Source organism: Python bivittatus, unplaced genomic scaffold, assembly GCF_059951505.1.
Source record: "Python bivittatus isolate LINGU-HERP-01145 unplaced genomic scaffold, Pbiv_v1 ctg000700_np1212, whole genome shotgun sequence".
NCBI lineage: Eukaryota > Metazoa > Chordata > Lepidosauria > Squamata > Pythonidae > Python > Python bivittatus.
The window spans coordinates 82,266,011-82,282,953 of NW_028277098.1; the positions used below are offsets into that span (position 1 = coordinate 82,266,011).

The following is a 16,943-nucleotide window of genomic DNA, read 5'->3' on the forward strand; positions in this document are numbered from 1 at the left end:
GATCAAGCATTTGGGGATACTAGGTGAGTGAAGATTGATATAAATTGGTTGCTAGAGTTTCAAATGGGGATTGATTGATGAATTGATACACCGCCTGACTCTCAAAGACTCTGGGTGTTTCCCAGGTAAAAATACCCAGAACAATAAAAGAATACAGTGATAAAAACAACAAAAGATGTTGTCAGTCACCCTTGCCAAAAGGCCTGGCTGATTTTCTCAGCTTCATTTGAAAATGCTGGTAACTGTACATGGGACCTTTAGAGAACAAAAGTTGATAAACCCTGATCAGTACTGCAGAAACAAAGCAAGAATCAGGCCAACTCTTTAACTTCTGTAACAGGATTTATTTCTGAGTAATCATTTGAGAGTATTTAAATTGTCTTATGTTTACACCACACCTAATAAAGGGTTCCCCAGATTCTTTTTTGTTGCTACCTTCAGAAAGCAAGACATGCTTTTCATCCCCTGCGCTACAACTATTTTCAAACGGCTGCCACTCTTCTACCCCCTCTTTCCTTTTCTACAGGACTGAGGAAAGTCCTATGATGCTGTTAGTTTCATTGGCCCTAGTGGAACATTTCTTCCAATCCAAACAGTTGCCTGCAGAAGTAGACTTTTTTCTCAAGTCCACAGCAAATAAAATAACTCCTCCACCCTGCTGCAGTGATCCTCTTGGTGATTAGTGGGCCTATCCTGAATTTTGTGTCTGTTAAATGTCCATAACAACAGCTTACTGTAAAGTGATTGTTTGATTATGACTTTGTGTGCAGTATGAACCCATACAGTGTAGTTCGAAAACCATCATTTATGGTTTAGCATCTGGTGCAAACATCTGGTGTCAGCTGTGGCTTATTCGATATAGCATAGTTAAGCAAGCCACGCCTTAGCTCAGTGTGTGAACTCAGCTATTATGTGATTTAGTATAGAACTGCTAGTGCAAAAGAAGATAGGCATTTTAATCTTTTAATAGTTATACAGAGGGAAGTGAAGGAAGTCTAGCTGTCATAAAGTCTGCTCTTCGCATGTCTGCTGAAGAGAAAGGAGCTTCGTTCTCTGTACATCTGGCACCTAATTTAATGTTAAGCCCTGGCTGGCCTTTAGCCAAACCAGGATGTTGTGGCCAGTTATTGTTGCTGCTTAATTGAATTGTCACATATTGCATCTTTTATACTTTAATGCATTTTACTTGCTTCAGTTCCTTTCCCTTCTGTATCTACTTATCTAACTAGCTCTACATATACTTTATGAACTCCGAAAAATAACACAGTTTTTGTTGCTTTTCTGTGAAAAGCTGTATACTAGATGCTCAGATACGATTAATGTTAAGGACGTTTTTTTCCCTGCAAAGCTATTAAGAATTATTTTCTGGCTGCAGTTTAGCTGTTGACCTTTTAAAACACTTGCATTATTTCACTGGCTTTTTCCTTACTCTTGTGGGGGGAGGAGGTTTGTGGCTGCCAGATCTCTTTTTCTGCACTTTCACCCCACCCACCTGTTCCTCCCAAAGTCTTCCTCCTTTCAGTTCCTCCCTCTCTCTATTCAACCTTCCTCTGGAAAACAATGACTAAAGCTGCACTTGGCAAGGGGGGGAGAGAGAGAAAGTCTATGAGTCATTTGCACCTGCACGGAAGTTTTACTGCTAAAAGCTGCAGCCAGGGCCACAAAGGGCTGGCTGATGTGTTGACTCAGTACAGATGCCAGGCAACTAGAGAGAGCACCCCAGGAACTGGGCCAGCCCAACGTTATTTATACATTGCGGGTTTTTTTTCCTCTCTGGCTTATTCTGTTCTTCCAAAGATACAGATATTCTTATTTACATTAGGTGCCACCTTTCTGGTTTAAACCAACCTGCAGTTGTTAGACAACCTGAATATTCTTTTTAAGGCTACTGATTTCCTGTGTCAGTTTTCTAAGGGCTGTGAGCACAAAAACTAGCCAGCCACCTGTTTGGACTAATGGGCTGTGTGAATGTGCACGTGCAATCAGTTAATGGCTCAGTGTATCGTGCAGGCTCAGAAAAGTGGATTCACTGAGCAAACTATGGTAAGGTCAGGTTCATTGTGTAAACCCAGGGCTACCAACCTAGGGATAAAAATCCAGATGACCACTAGACAGCAGCAAAGAGTTGGAGCTGTCTTTATCTCTGCTGCCATCTAGCTGTTGACTGGATTTTTGCGGCCTCAAGTTGCTAGCCCTAATAAACCATGAAGGGAGAGAAGGAACTAGGAATAAAGTGAGGACTTAGGGAGATGGAACTTTTCAAGGATGTGAAAGGATGCCACACAGAAAAAGAAGACCTGTTCTCTCCAGTGCAGACAGCAAGACATGACATTGATTTAAGGTACAGGAGGGCAGATTGTAATTGGAAAAAAATGGTAAAAATGTCCTTACATTAATTAATTACATTGGTTACTGGTAAGGTGTGTGTGTGTGTGGGGGGGGTGTCCCTTTCCTTAGTAGCACTGTGCACACTTCAAAAATTATTTGGTAATTTGAGGTCTGAAGTAAATGCTTCAGACCTCAAGCAAGCATAGCACACCTCTACTATTCATTACAGCAGGCTGGTTCCCACCCATCCCCCCTTTTTCACATGGGTCTGAAAACAAGTTACAATTGTCTTAAAATTATATATGCTGCCTTTAAAGAGGCATTGGTGCACCCTCCCTGGATCCTACCGTACTGGACAATTTCTGTCCAGTCTCCCACCGCCCCTTTTTGGGGAAGGTGGTTGAGAAAGTGGTGGCATCACAGCTCCAAAAGGTTCTGGAGGAAACGGATTATCTGGACCCTTATCAGTCAGGTTTCAGGCCCGGTTATGGAATGGAAACAGCATTGGTCGCACTTATGGATGATCTCTGGCGGGAGCAGGATGGTGGAAGTGCAACCATCCTTGCTCTCCTTGATCTCTCAGTGGCTTTTGATACCGTTGACCACGGTATCCTGTTGGGACAACTCAGGGAATTGGAGGTGGGTGGCACAGTCTTGTGCTGGTTCACCTCCTTTCTTCAGGGCTGATCCCAATTGGTGGTGATAGGAAGTGAGAGGTCCCATCCTCGGCCCCCTCCTTTGTGGGGTGCCGCAGGGCTCAGTTCTCTCTCCGCTCCTTTTCAACATCTACATGAAACCGCTGGATGAGATCATCCACCATCATGGGATGAGGTATCATCAATATGTTGATGATACTCAATTATACATCTCCATCCCAGGTGAGGTAAGTGATGCCATGACCACCCTTTCGCTGTGCCTGGACGCTGTAAGGGTCTGGATGGGGAACAACAGGCTTCAGCTGAACCCTGGTAAGACAGAGTGGCTGTGGGTTAATGGGACTTTGTCATCTTTGGTGCTGGATGGGGTAGCACTGCCCCAGACAGACCCAGTACATAATTTGGGGGTCCTCCTGGACTCACGGCTCCTGCTCAAAGAGCAGGTGGCAGACGTGGCCAGGAGGGCCTTTGCACAACTTCGGGTTGTGCATCAGTTACGCCCTTTCCTGGATCGGGATGCCCTTTGAACAGTCACTCATGCCCTTTTTATCTCCTAGATAGACTACTGCAATGCACTCTACATGAGGCTACCCTTGAAGAGTATTCAGAAGCTACAGCTGGTCCAGAATGCAGCCGCATGGGCTATTTTTGGAGCCCCAAGAAGGACCCATATAACACCGTTGCTCTGCGGGCTGCATTGGGTACTAGTTTGCTTCTGGGTCCAATTCAAGGTGTTGGTTATCACCTTTCAAGCCCTACATGGCATGGGACCAGGTTACCTGAGGGACCGCCTCTTCCCCATGACTTCAACCCATCCCACCCGATCACAGGAAGGGCATGCTCCAAACCCCCCTGGTAAATATAGCCCCCGCCCTTTGGAATATCTTACCCCTGGAGGTGAGATTGGCCCCCTCACTCCTGGCCTTCCAGAGGGATTTGAAGACCTGGCTCTGCCATCTGGCCTAGGGTGGGGAGGGAAGACATCAGGTGTGGGGATGGCTAGCCCCTTAGAGGCCTGGCATTTGCTGCTCTGAACCATCGGCCTCCTGGACTCTTTCTTTTTTAGGAATTGTTTTGTACAGGTTTTCGGTTTTATGTAATTGTATGTTTATTTATTGTTTTAATGAGTTGTTAGCTGCCCAGAGTCCCCCATTGGGGAGAGATGGGCGGGGATAAATTTAACAAACAAACAAATAAATAAAATATATTAACTTGAACCAATTGATTTGGTAAAGCAGCCAGGATTGGTTCCCCTCTCCCCTCCCCCACTATTTAAATTATTCTGTGATTTATCTTTGGGGGAGTAAATTTGCAGTGCCTGAAGGGGATTTCAGTGGTAAAGAGTTTTAAATTTGGCTACAATATTTAGTTCTTCAGCCTTGGTGACTATTCTGTAAACTAACTTCATTAGCAGTCTTAAAACTGGCTTGAGAAGAAATACGATAGTTTTATATGATCTGTATAAATTTTGTTACACAACTGTACTTATGCTTCTCTCTCTCTGTGGAGTCCTTGGGGTTCTCTGAGCTTGGTTCTTTTCTTGCAAACGTTTCATTACCCAACTGAAGCACTGAAGATGTTACTCAGCCGGGTAATGAAAACGTTCGCAAGAAAAGAACCAAGCTCAGAGAACCCCAAGGACTCCACAGTTCAACCCTGAGCTACACATATTTGCCTCTATTGGTTCTCTCTCTCTCTCTTTCTCCCCTCCCCAAATATCCTTTAATGACTCCATCCATGGATTATTGTCTTTAAACGTTAAGTTTTCCTCACTTGATGCCATATACATCACATCATGAGAATATCCACAAATCAGGTTGCCTTTGATCACGTAACACTGCTGGCTGTAATTGACCCAATTGTTACTTGCCAGCTATCACTTGATTCAGCAGAGATTTAACTTGGAGACATTTTTTAGTCAGTCATCATGTTTTAATGGATTAATCCAACCAATTGACTAAAAGCTACAGGCAGGACTCTGTCCACAAAGGCAGCAATTTCACACAGTGAGGTTGTCAACAAATAAAAACAGATAAATTAAGTGTCAGGGATATTTCTATATTCATTCTGTCCTGTGGGACCTCCAGATACTTATGGACTACAATAGCTATCATGGTTGTTCAGGGGCATTTGCACAGAGAGATTAAAACAAGTCAAGATGGCAGCTGCAACCTCATGATTGAAGCCTCTCCTCTTTTACACACACAAAAATGGGGTGGGGCTCTGGTCATGAAGCCACCACCTTGACTTTTTCTTAAACCTCTTCCTCCACAGAGACCTCTATAGCTGTTCATTCTCTATGCTGGCTGGAGCTAATGGGAGTTGGAATTCAACAATATCCCCAAAGCCACAAATGTTCTCATTCAGATGAATAGTTCTGTGGTTTCACTACTGAACCCACTACTAATTTTACTCTTAATGTTTCAGAATGTAAGATGTTAAGAGTTTGACATATCATTTAACTTGTGACATGTTCAGGTATGGTTTATGTTATCTCCAGTCCTACAGTGCAGTGGGGGGAACCCTACAAACTATCCCCATTGGCAACGGAGTCGCAAGTTGTGGTCTTTTCCTGGCCTGTTGCCTGGACTCCCTTTAACTGGAGGGAGGAAGGATGGCCTGATTCACATAACTTGCTAAGAAAGTGCCTTGGTTCCCATGACATGCTAAACCATAAATTATCCATTTTAGTCTAATCTAGCATATTGTGTGATCTCAAGAACGTTTTATGAAGAGCATCATCCCTCTCCAGAATACCAGCTTGTCTACTAAACATATCCATGATTTTGAGTTGACCCTAATCACTAAAAAAAAAAAGATAGTGAAACTATTTAGCATTTAATGTTTAAAGCCATTTACATACATATACTTTCTAGTATTTTTTTTCCCCAAACTTCCCTGTGAGATGGGGCGCTTCTAAAACCTATATTGGATCAAAGAAATTACACTAAAAAAAAATACATACAAAAATAAAAGAGATGCTGTACCAATTTCTATAAACTATAGAATATAGAATTTGATACTGCAGCTGATGTATTTTCAGTATTATTGTTCCCATAGTGAGGAAGGAGGAAGGTTTTGGACAAGAGTTGAAGTCATGCTATAGCTAACTCACTGGTTCATACTGGAGGTGAGATATTACCAGGAACTTTCTGAGACTCAACTTATGCATCCTTCACATATGGCCATTACATATCAGAGGTAGGGAAATTTCCAGCACCTCTCATCATTAGCTATGAAGCAGTGGTCCAGCAGCATCTGAAGGGACACAAATTCCCATATAAAGGTACTTCTGACCAATGTTGGAAATGTGAAAAACATGAAGGGTCATTTTACCATGCATGGTGGATTTGCAAAACAGCAAAAAATATTGGATACAAAGACTTATAATGATACAAAGAATTTTAAAGACTAATATTCAGATGAAACTAGAACTTTTTTTACTGGGGCTTATGGATAGCCAATTAGAAAAGATTTATGGAAGATTGGTTTTATATATGGCAACTGCAGCTAAATTATTATTTGCACAAAGATGGAAAAATACTGAAATACACATAATGGAGGAGTGGATTGTGAAGATGGTGGAAGTGGCAGAAGTGGCAAAATTGACTTGTTTGATCAGGGATAAGACAAGGACTTTTATAAAAGACTGGAAACCTCTTACAGATTTTTTTTTTTCTGAAAATGGAAAAAAATAAACTGGTGATTTTTGGATTTGCTGATTAAAAAGGGTTGAATTTGGGAAGAAGGGAATCACGCAATGTAATTTAAAGAGGGAGGAGAGGCAATAAGTTTGTAACTGCTGGAAAGGTGTTTGGAAGTTGCTTCTTTATATATCTTTGCTTTTTTTCTATCTTTCCCACTTTTTCATTTTTCTTTTTCTTGATCTCACTTTTTATTATTTCATGTTTATCTTCTACTTATGTGAGAATTTCTAATAAATTTATATATATAAAAAATGAAGGGACACGAGTTCCCTGTAATATATCAAAAGGAAAGCAAACTTTAAGTGCTAAAATCTGTCCTCTAATTTCCCCCCAGTTTCCTTCTCCTGGAAAAGAGGCTTCTGTTTTTCTGCCTTATAATTTCTGCCTCATGCTAAGGAATTTATTTCTTTTGAGACATTTTTAGTGTACTTAATTTTACAAAGCGGCAGTTAGTGGTACTTTTTCTCTGCTATTATCTGTATCTCCATTATTCCACAGCATCTCTGGCTGCCCCTTCTTCTTAATCTGAAAAAGCTCTATGGAAGGAGTTTTCCTCTACAGTCTTTGCCCGATTTGACTTTGAGCAATATGATTGAAGCATGGGAAGCCAGAGAGGGGGAGACATGGCTGTGCAATGAAAGTCAGAGCACACACAAACACATCTCAGGCATCTCACAAAGTAAATATAAAGACACAGCACCTCAGCCATGAGAAGTCTACAAAATGTTCTTCTCCCTTGGGAAAAAATTTGAAAGCCATTTCTCTCCCATCAAACAGAAGAAGGAGGATTGGAGGAAATGCAGAAAACATTTTCATCACAGGAATAATTGGGCCACTTTAAAACTTATGGGAGAGCAATTAAAGTATACTTTGCTACTGAGGTATTTACGTTTGATGGGTCTGAGGAAGTTTTTCTAAGGAGCACTGTCCTGATTGTGTAGCTTTTCCTTAAGACCCATTTCTGTCCTCCAGAGCTCTTCCTGTGCTTTGTGGTACGTGTCATTCATTTGCAATATAAACATGCAAAATCAGATGAAAGAAAGTTAATAAAAATCTCTGATTCACTTCTAGAACCTATCAAATTGTTTTAGTCCCACCATCTTTCAGCTATCTCTTCTTCATCTTTCCTAGGTAGCCTCATTGTTCCTTTCCTAGTAACACACGTCATCCCAGCTGCTTGATTGAAAGGAATGTAATTTTCTGTTATGTTACAATTAAAGGCATGCTGCATTCATGTGTGTGTGTGCGTGTGTGTGTGATGTGTTAGGATTAGGGAGCCTGTCAGTTTGCACAAAGGTCTTGCTTTAAATCTTTAAAGCCACAGCAAACTGAGTCCTCAGTGTGAGTGAAGCAGAAGCATTGTTGTATGTGTAAAAAGATGGAGAGTTAAATTCTATTTCAATTCAGTAGCGCCCATGCCTCACCCTGTTCTCCCTCTGCTGTTGCCTTATCCATGCATTGACCATTCTGCAGGGGGGGGGGGGAGATTATCTTGAATCTTCCCCAAGTACAACAATTGGGCGGGGAGTTTCTGTGGGTTTTACACAGTGGGAGTCAGAGCCATCCAGCCATGTTCATAATCTCATGCTGGCAGGGTCCATATGGCATGATGGATGCAAAGCCCCGCTAGCTCTTGATCTCCTGTTCTTCAGACCCATCTTGCTCCAATTCTTCCTCATCTGACTGCACCACAGGAGTCTCTGCTCCTTCTTCACTGGTGTCCAGGCTATTCAGGTCTGTAGAGGCAGATGATGTGGACGAAATTCGTGATTTGACCTCAGCTGTATTGGGCACTTGCAGAGAAATGTCTTCCTGGAAGTGGTTAGAATCTGGGAAAGGAGACGGACAAAAAGGAAAGAAGGAAGAAATGAGATTATTGGCACTTGGCTCACTCTGTTCTATTACTGTATATCCTGGTGTCAGCCCTCAGGGATAAGTGAATCTACAGTAATGTATCCGCTTTTTGCAGCTGCTGTATGTTGCAATTGATTGGCCAAACTTGAGAATTCTACATTAAAATTTCTGTATTTTAATACAGAACTGTATTTCTGTAAACAAACATACATACTTCTTTTGTCAAATTAACCTACTGAACACACTATCTGCAAATAATTTCCTAGTGTATTTTATTCTTTCATAAACATCTACAACTTTGTGCAGACCTTTTGCTTAGCAACTTAGAAACAAATTTGTTGGTAAACTGCCTGGTAAAATTTAGAAAAGTACAAGTTTTGAATAACAAAATTTATGTGTGCTGCTTTAAAACGCAAAATTAGGTAAGTCTGCATTGAAATTTAAATTATAATTATTTTTCAATTTTTGTACATGCATATATTCATGAAAACACAAAATTCACTTAAGTTCTTGTTCAAATGCTATCCCATCCTAAAAGATTCTATCACATCATCTAGCAGAAAGTATAGTATGAAATTCTAAGTATTGCTGCAGTTTTTCAAAGACATGCACTGCTTATTGAAATCAGTTAACAGAGATATATACACCAGGCTACAGAAAATGCAAAATCCACTAGATTTTATCACTGCATCACCAGAGTTGTACAAAATAACACGTTCTGGACCTAAATGTGTTGCATGTAAACTCTCTTTTTTCTCACTCACAAAGATACAGAATTGTACACACAACAAAAATACCATTTTAGGTCAGAGAAGTTCAAACTTCATTCCTGCTGAAACCCTTATTCAATAATCAAACCATCTCCAACAAAAACCCTTGCAGACTGCATAGAATTCAATGGTATATGTCGCTCCAGATGATTACACACTATAGGGAATATTATGGCCTATCCATTAAACTATACGCACATGTGCAGAGAAGCTACCCAGTTCCACAGACTGAGCTGATCTTTCTTTGCAGTCACCCTGCAGATAATGTGTAGTGGATGAGGGCCCCTTTTCTCTAGTTCTGCATAACCCTTCACCATGCCAGAAGAATCCATCATAAGCAGCCTTTTCAGGCATCTTGTTATAACTGATCTAATTTAAAAATATTATAAACACTAACATCTTTGGATATGTTCTGGCTATTAGACTACACTGTTTAGAATATAAATCACAGAACGTAATCTGAGAAACAACAGTGAGAGAGTTTCCCTGCTTAAGCATTCTGCGGTGGTCCAAAACATGATGGCCATGTATTCCAATTTGGTGGAAGGTGTGCCTACATCTTGCTTAGCAGGTTTAGTGTACTGTTTGAATTATGAAGGTGCATTATTTTTATTATTTTATTATATTTATTATGGCATGACTTCAGTCAACATAAGTTGTTCAGGAAGTGCCTTAGTATAGATGCTGACTAGAGACTTGGATGAAAATGCTCTTGAAGGATTGCAGCACCAATACATCCCCTCATATTTGTTATAAAAAATCAGCCCTGTAGGATCTTGCTTTAAGATGAAAGAAAAGGAAAACATTTGTCAGGTCCTTGCAGTAGGCCAGGTTAAGAAACATGCACTGCAGGGATTCCAGGAATGCTACTTTACTGTGTAGGGATATTAACAGATTCTTGAAAGTCTGTCCAAAATCTTCACTGTCCCACTGTCAATAAGATCAAAGTGGGGCCGGGCTATATCTTTCTCATTCTTTCCACTTTCCCAGGACTAAGCAACCATTTTCCCTCTCCACCTTCTTTTCAAGGGCAGAGCTAAATTCCTCTACAACATGTTTCTGACTCCTCCTGGAGGAAAATTTGCAAATATGTGGGAGGTATCTGGGTAAACATTCCAGAGTCCAAATAGGTGGCGATTATTATGTGCCATTTCTCTCCCTTCTTACATTGTCTACATTCTGCTTCTCTCCCTCACTTCCTCCAAACAGTAAGCAAATTATACAAAAAGTTATATTTCAAAGGCAGGATACAATAGTTACTGTAATTATACAGTAGAGGATATGGAATTGTACTGATCTCTCCTAATATTTCCTGTTTGCTGAAGTGATGTTATACTGATGGAAAACTTGCTCCCCAAGTTGCCATAAGGTTCGGATAGCTCAAAATAACATTTAGTAAGCGTCCCCATCAATGACTGTTAGGATCTAATTGGCTAATGAAACATTAGGAAACATGCTGATGAGTATGTGACCCACTGACCTATTGCGTGCAGGGGCAGGTGAAGCCAATGACCATGTAACTTTCCACTCAGAGCTGGGCTGCTGCTTGGACTAGATCTTATCCATGAATGAAGTTTGAGCTTGTCATTATGCAAAACACATGCTTTACATTCCTTCTCCATCTTTGGCCACAGGAGCTTTTGGGCCTGGCTTGTAAATATCACAGCCTGGAGATTTCATCAGTGAGGCTACTTAACTGGAATGTGGAAGGCTGTGCTGGTAAAATGTTTGAATCACTCTCAGGGTGAATCACTGTGGTATAGCTGAGGTCAGTGCCCTTCAGCACAAAACCGAGGGTCTCCTGGCATTAGAGGGAAGATGGGGTCAGCTTTCAATCCCAGCATTTAAAAAAGCCTTTAATCTACACAAATTCAGAAGTATTTTGGAGATGTTAGCAATGCTGACTATCTAGGCACATCTAATCAAAGTGATTAGATGCTTTGATTTTTTAAATTTCATTTTTACATAATTTTAAGGTTTTCATTCACTATACAAGCATTCAGTAGAATAGAAGCACAATGATATCAATGCATCACAACATATTACATTATATGTGCATAATTTGCATAATTTGCATGATGATGTCTTGTTGTGCATGATGCCCATACTCCCACCCATGGTGGGAAGCAATCTGTGGCCTTCCAGATGTTGCTAAACTATAGCTTCAAACGTCCCTTACCACTGACTGGAGCTGCTAGAAGTTGTAGTTCAACATCTGGAGCATCACAGAAATCATCCTTGAACTGATGGTGGCAAAGGGTATTTAACTTCAGAAGGAGTGTTTTATATGGATCAGGAAATATAGCCAGCCTGCTTTATCCAACTCCCTTGTCATATTGCTATTATTCTATTTCATGAAATGAGATTAGCCAGGGCCACAGAGTGATGGAATGAAATATGTGATAGAATATGGTCCCTCACTGTAAAATAAGCTTGGCTTAAGATATCTAGAATTCTAAGTTATTAACTGGTAAATGCAGCAAAGAGTAAACAACACTAAGCCCCTTCTAACAAGGTTGCCACATGACCAAAATACACATACAGAGTTTACTCCTGTGCATTTATCCATAGCTTGATTTGAATGAAACCAGTTAATTTAGTTATTCACAAGAGTATTAAGTCACATGGCCTTTTACTACTGAAGATGCAGAAACAGAGGGCTAGAGAAATACAGGCAACTCTATTAGAAATCTAGTATTCTGAGATTCATCAAGGGGAACTTGGCTGTGTCCTTGGAGCAGTTACTTCTTTTCATAAATTTCAGACATTGTTATTTATGCAAACGTAGAAAGAGAAGAGTAAGGAAAGCACTGTTGCCTAGCAACAAGTACGTGGTTGTTAAGCAACAGCTTCCCTGCACTTTCCATTGCCCATTCCTCAGAATAAACATCACTGTGGTTTACAAAAAAAACCCCAAAACCAGGAGAGAAAATGTGATAAGTAGAAAGCCAGAGAGAAGAAGACTAGGTACTATAAAAGCAGTTCACAACGTGCAGAGAGCAGACTGTGGAGGCATGCAAGTCACTTCTATCACCAGACTGGTTGCTTTTCTGTTTAAATTTTGAACAGCAGATCCAAATGGCCCAAAGCACCCGTTTTCTAACCCAAACAGAGCTGTTTCTATCTTGAAACAGTTCCAGCAGAGTCAGAACAATCCGTTTTGAGCTTCAAAAGAGCAGGGTTTTTTTCCTTCAAGATGTTGAGCTTGACACGTTTCTGCTCTGAAACATTTTACACACCTCTCTGTGCAGCCTTCCACTTCAGGACACAAAACAAGCTCAGACCTGTGGCAGATTCACTCTGCCCTCTTGGTACCAGAGTGGGCAAATCCACACTTTCAACACTGAGGGCACCCTGGCTGCCTTTGCTACCCCACCCCCTTCTTTAAGCTGGCTGCTTTGCTTTATCCAAGACCAGCCAGGCAGCAATAGGATGCATCTGCCACAGGGGCCTCCTCTGTTGCCAGAAATTTTTCAGGGGGTCTTGTCTTAAAAAGCCCAGAAGGGGTTCCTCCAAGCTGATACCATACGTGGCCAGAAACTGTACTGCTCACTTTTTAACAAGTTGTATTTATTTTATTTATTTATTTACAAGGCTTATAAACCATTCCAACTGAAGCCAACTCTGAAAGGGTTTCAAATGCTCACTGAGCCTGACCACTAACACAGAGATGTCATAAGAATGGTCAGGGCAAAAATGTTTAATCTAACTTAGGGGTTCAATTTATGGAGTGAAATAAGCGTATTAGGCCTAAGGGGACCATACTGCTCCTGTTTTGCCCCTTATTTTGCTCCAAAACCCCTACTCAAGGTGGCAACAATCTTGCCACCCGGCGAGCTGCAGATGATCTGGGGATCAGAATAGAGCTAGGGGACTTGTTACAGGTCCATGAATTGGCCACTCCTGCCTTAAACCAGGATTCCTTTTGCTAAGGTTCAGGAATGGACAAACAGATATCCAAATCTTATCAGTGGGACTCGTCTTGTCTTGTCTCGTGTCAGAAATGCAGGAACTAGAAAGGAGATAATTATTAATCTAAATTTTAAAAACTAAAAAACTTTAATAAAAATATAAATTTATATAATTCTTGCCCAATGCCGGGCCACGTTAATGGCAAAGGTATTTCTGACCAGCAAGTCATTCTGTGTGCATGTCGGTCCCAAAGGGCACTGTAAAAGATGGATAGTTGTTTGAATAGCGCCACATTCACAGTAAATATCCTTGTCCTCAGGAAGAAACCCCCATTTTTCCATTTGATCATTAGTTCTACCCAAGCCAGTGTGCAGTCTATTTAAACATCTCCAAACCATCCGCTCCTCCGAACCTCCAGGCAACTCCTCTAGTGGTTCTATCCAATCATAAAGATGTTTTGCTTGGGATTTCCATCTTCTTAATCATTCTGTTTGAGGTGTGGAAACAATCTCCTCAGCGCAATCTAAAAAACTCCTCCTTGATTCCAATCTTTTTGTGGGAGGTACTTGACCAAATAATGGGTGTGCTGGATCATGTAACACCTTTCCATATTCCACGCCTTGTGCTACACTCCTTCTAACACCTGGTGGGGATATTCCTGCCAAGATATACAGTTTATCAAGTGGAGTGGGGCGCAAACATCCAGTAACAATGCGACATGTATCACTAAGCGCCCTACCCACATGTATAGAATGCGCAGACCGGCCCCAAACAGGGCAGGCATACTCTGCCGAGTAACACAATGCAAGGGCAGCCATATGTAGCGTGATAGGGTGGGCACCCCAGATAGTTCCAGCCAACTTTCCGAGGAGATTATTATGGGGGCCAGGAAGGAACCTCCAAGTGGTGCCTCTGGTAACAGCGAATTTATTTTTTTTGCTGGCCAATCCTTCCAACCCAGAATGCAGGAAATGTCAGTGGGACTAAGAAAGCCAATTGTTTCCTTAGGCCTTAATCTATACAAATGTCTGTGATGCTTCACGTTTAAATAGAATGTCAAAATTATCCATTGCCAACAGCATATCCATTGTCTTTGGCGCTTATTTCATTATTTATTTCAATTTTGTTGTATTCAGATTAACACAGAAGGGGGCAGATATGACAACAGGGAAGTTTTTCAGAAGGAATAAAGAATACGTATGTGGTAATAGGAAGTACTCAAAAGTTTGGAGCAAATAAAGTATGGCCTGGAGATGTATATTTTTCTGTAGGAAAGAAAGAAAAAAAGAGGAGTTTCTTTGTACTAATAGCAGAGCGTTAGTTAGTGTTGTGATGTTTCTGAATTAACACAGAGGTATATAATGCCTTCTGGGTTTAAATTAGTTTACATGATTTGAATTTTTCAGCTACAGTTGGGAACTTACAAATCAAAAAAACTTAAGTCTTATCCAGTGGCCATTTGAAAATTTGTTTCGGGTTATGACTTCGCCTCCCAAATCAACACTCCTGTTAAGAAGCAATAACAATCTCACTTGAAAGGAACATGCCTGGACATAGAGTTTGTTTGGTTGACCCTGTTTGGTACCATAATTTTCAATGCATTATAAAAGAGTGGTTTCATTGTATACCAATCCACTTATGAATATGTTTCTTGGTATCTCTCTGATTTCTGCCTCACCTGACTTTAATTTTAGAAAATAGAGCAAGAGAATGTGACAGAACAAAAAAACCAGTATTATTTTTAAGTTTCTATCTCTCATGGTTGCAGAAAAAAGTACCAATGAAAGCAGAGCCATAGGCTTAGAAGATAGATTAAGATGGTACTCCTAATGACCATGATGCCAGGATTTTGCCTAGCTGGCCATCTCTCTTCTGCTATCAGCCCTTCGAGGTAGACCAGACTAGGAAACCAAAGTCAAGAGTGATAATACTAAATTTATTATAAGGTTATAGTAACAGAATCTTTCAAGTCTTAATGTGCCTCCCTCCCTCCCTCCCTCCCTCCATTTATCTTCAACAGAATTAGGGGATGTCAAGTCTGAGATGCTTTCTCAAATTACATTTCTGCTTGGGACTCAAATTTCTTTTGTCTAACGGTTGCTTGGTTGTGGCCCTTCCTGTTCCTCAAAGGTTATTCATGCTGCCCATTACATCTGCGTCCATATTAATTTCTACACTAATGCCCATGCTGGATCTGTGTTGGTAAACTTCGTATGCCCAAATACTTGGCTAAATTTCCAACCTTTTCCCTGAACAAAGAGTTTTGCTATAACATATCCCAGATGGAACACAGGCCAACAGTTGACACGGATAGTTATGAAAGTTATACATACCTGGCAGTAGGGTAGCTACATTGTTGTTGTCCTCTGTCCCACAGCTAAGAAATACATCAACAGTGTCTTGGTCAGAGAGATCCAACATGTCCATCTGTTCCAGCATGTCCACATTGACCTCCATGGAAGAAATGCTGCCTAGGGGAGCTGGAAAGATGTGGAAACTATCAGAGGTCATACCACATGAAGAACTCTCATTATTGCACAGGGGAATATAGCCACACCTACACCCAGCTTGATAAATGCTTACACCTACACCTATTATGGCAGAAATGGATCTCCATTTCATAGCTTGCTGCCCAAATTAGTCACAAATAAATTACAGACTTATTGATTTTTCTCACACAATAATACAGAGCTTTCCCATACTCTCATTCATTGTTTATAGCAGGGCCAGCATCCTTTCCTGGAGCCTGGGGACTAAATTGAGGTGCACAATGATGCAGAGAAGGCAAGGCTGTATCATGTGTATGAGCAGGACCTGGTTTCTCTGTTTTTTTTCCCTCCCCCTCTGGGATTTGTGTGTGGTATTGCTTTGTTATTTTAACAGCACTGAGCCTATTTGAAGACATATGCTATTATTTTTATGTGTTTTCAGTCTCAAGATGGGAAAAAGCTGTCTTGCTGCTGAAAAACAGTGGTACAATTGAAGGGGCTGCAAGATGTCACAAAAAGGGGTTTGGAATGGCATGCAAGCCCTTGGTGATGCAAGTTGCCCACCCTTGGTCTATGAACTTGACCCCTGAACTTACGTCTCCTGTGTTCTATCTGCAGGTGTGATACTGGGAAGAAGAAATCAACATCATGCTGGAAAACTTCCTCAAAGAATCTCTGTCTTTCCCAAAGTTTGAGCTGCTGTTGCTGCATCTGCTCTGTGTCCAGACCCCGCTGCCCATTTTCAATATCAGCTGAAATGGAACCAGAATGAAAAGTTGAAATACAGAAATCGGTGTTCTCATCTGTTCCTTTCAGAAGCGAAAAATGTCCATGACAACATGCAGGGTAGAAACACATTTCTTTAAAGAGAAATGCAAATGATTTGAAAGAGGTTTCACTTCTGTGGATATTTGCATGGGGCAGGGAGTTGGACTAAAATTATCTCCAAGATCCCTTCCCATTTTTACATACTTTCATGCAGGGTTATATGGTTCCAATAGAAGATAATATATGTAGCTCAGGGTTGAACTATCAAGTCTTTGGTGCTCTCTGAGCTTGGTTCTTTGCTTGCAGATGTTTCATTACCTGACTAGGTAACATCATCAGTGCTAGTGAGTGTGGGGTTTTCTCCCTGTTTATATACAGTAGCTTGCCTTGCCAGTGTTGGTGGGGGTCTGGTTCTCCTTGGTAGCTTCTTGATTAGAGTGTTGTTTTCTGCTTCTTTAT

The 16,943-nt window shown here is 41.0% G+C and overlaps 1 protein-coding gene across 1 annotated transcript in view; it reads right to left on the reverse strand.

The window, feature by feature from the left end:
* Positions 1-4,894: 4,894 nt before the first annotated feature.
* DBNDD2 (dysbindin domain containing 2) overlaps positions 4,895-16,943 on the reverse strand; it is a 34,021-nt gene continuing 21,972 nt past the window's right edge. The window contains exons 2-4 of the mRNA XM_007438576.4: positions 16,313-16,468; positions 15,561-15,707; positions 4,895-8,520 (exon numbers count right to left, since the gene is read on the reverse strand). Of these exons, the coding sequence (XP_007438638.1) occupies positions 8,318-8,520; positions 15,561-15,707; positions 16,313-16,468 (506 nt within the window). The 3' untranslated portion in view covers positions 4,895-8,317. The remainder of the gene's footprint in view (positions 8,521-15,560; positions 15,708-16,312; positions 16,469-16,943) is intronic.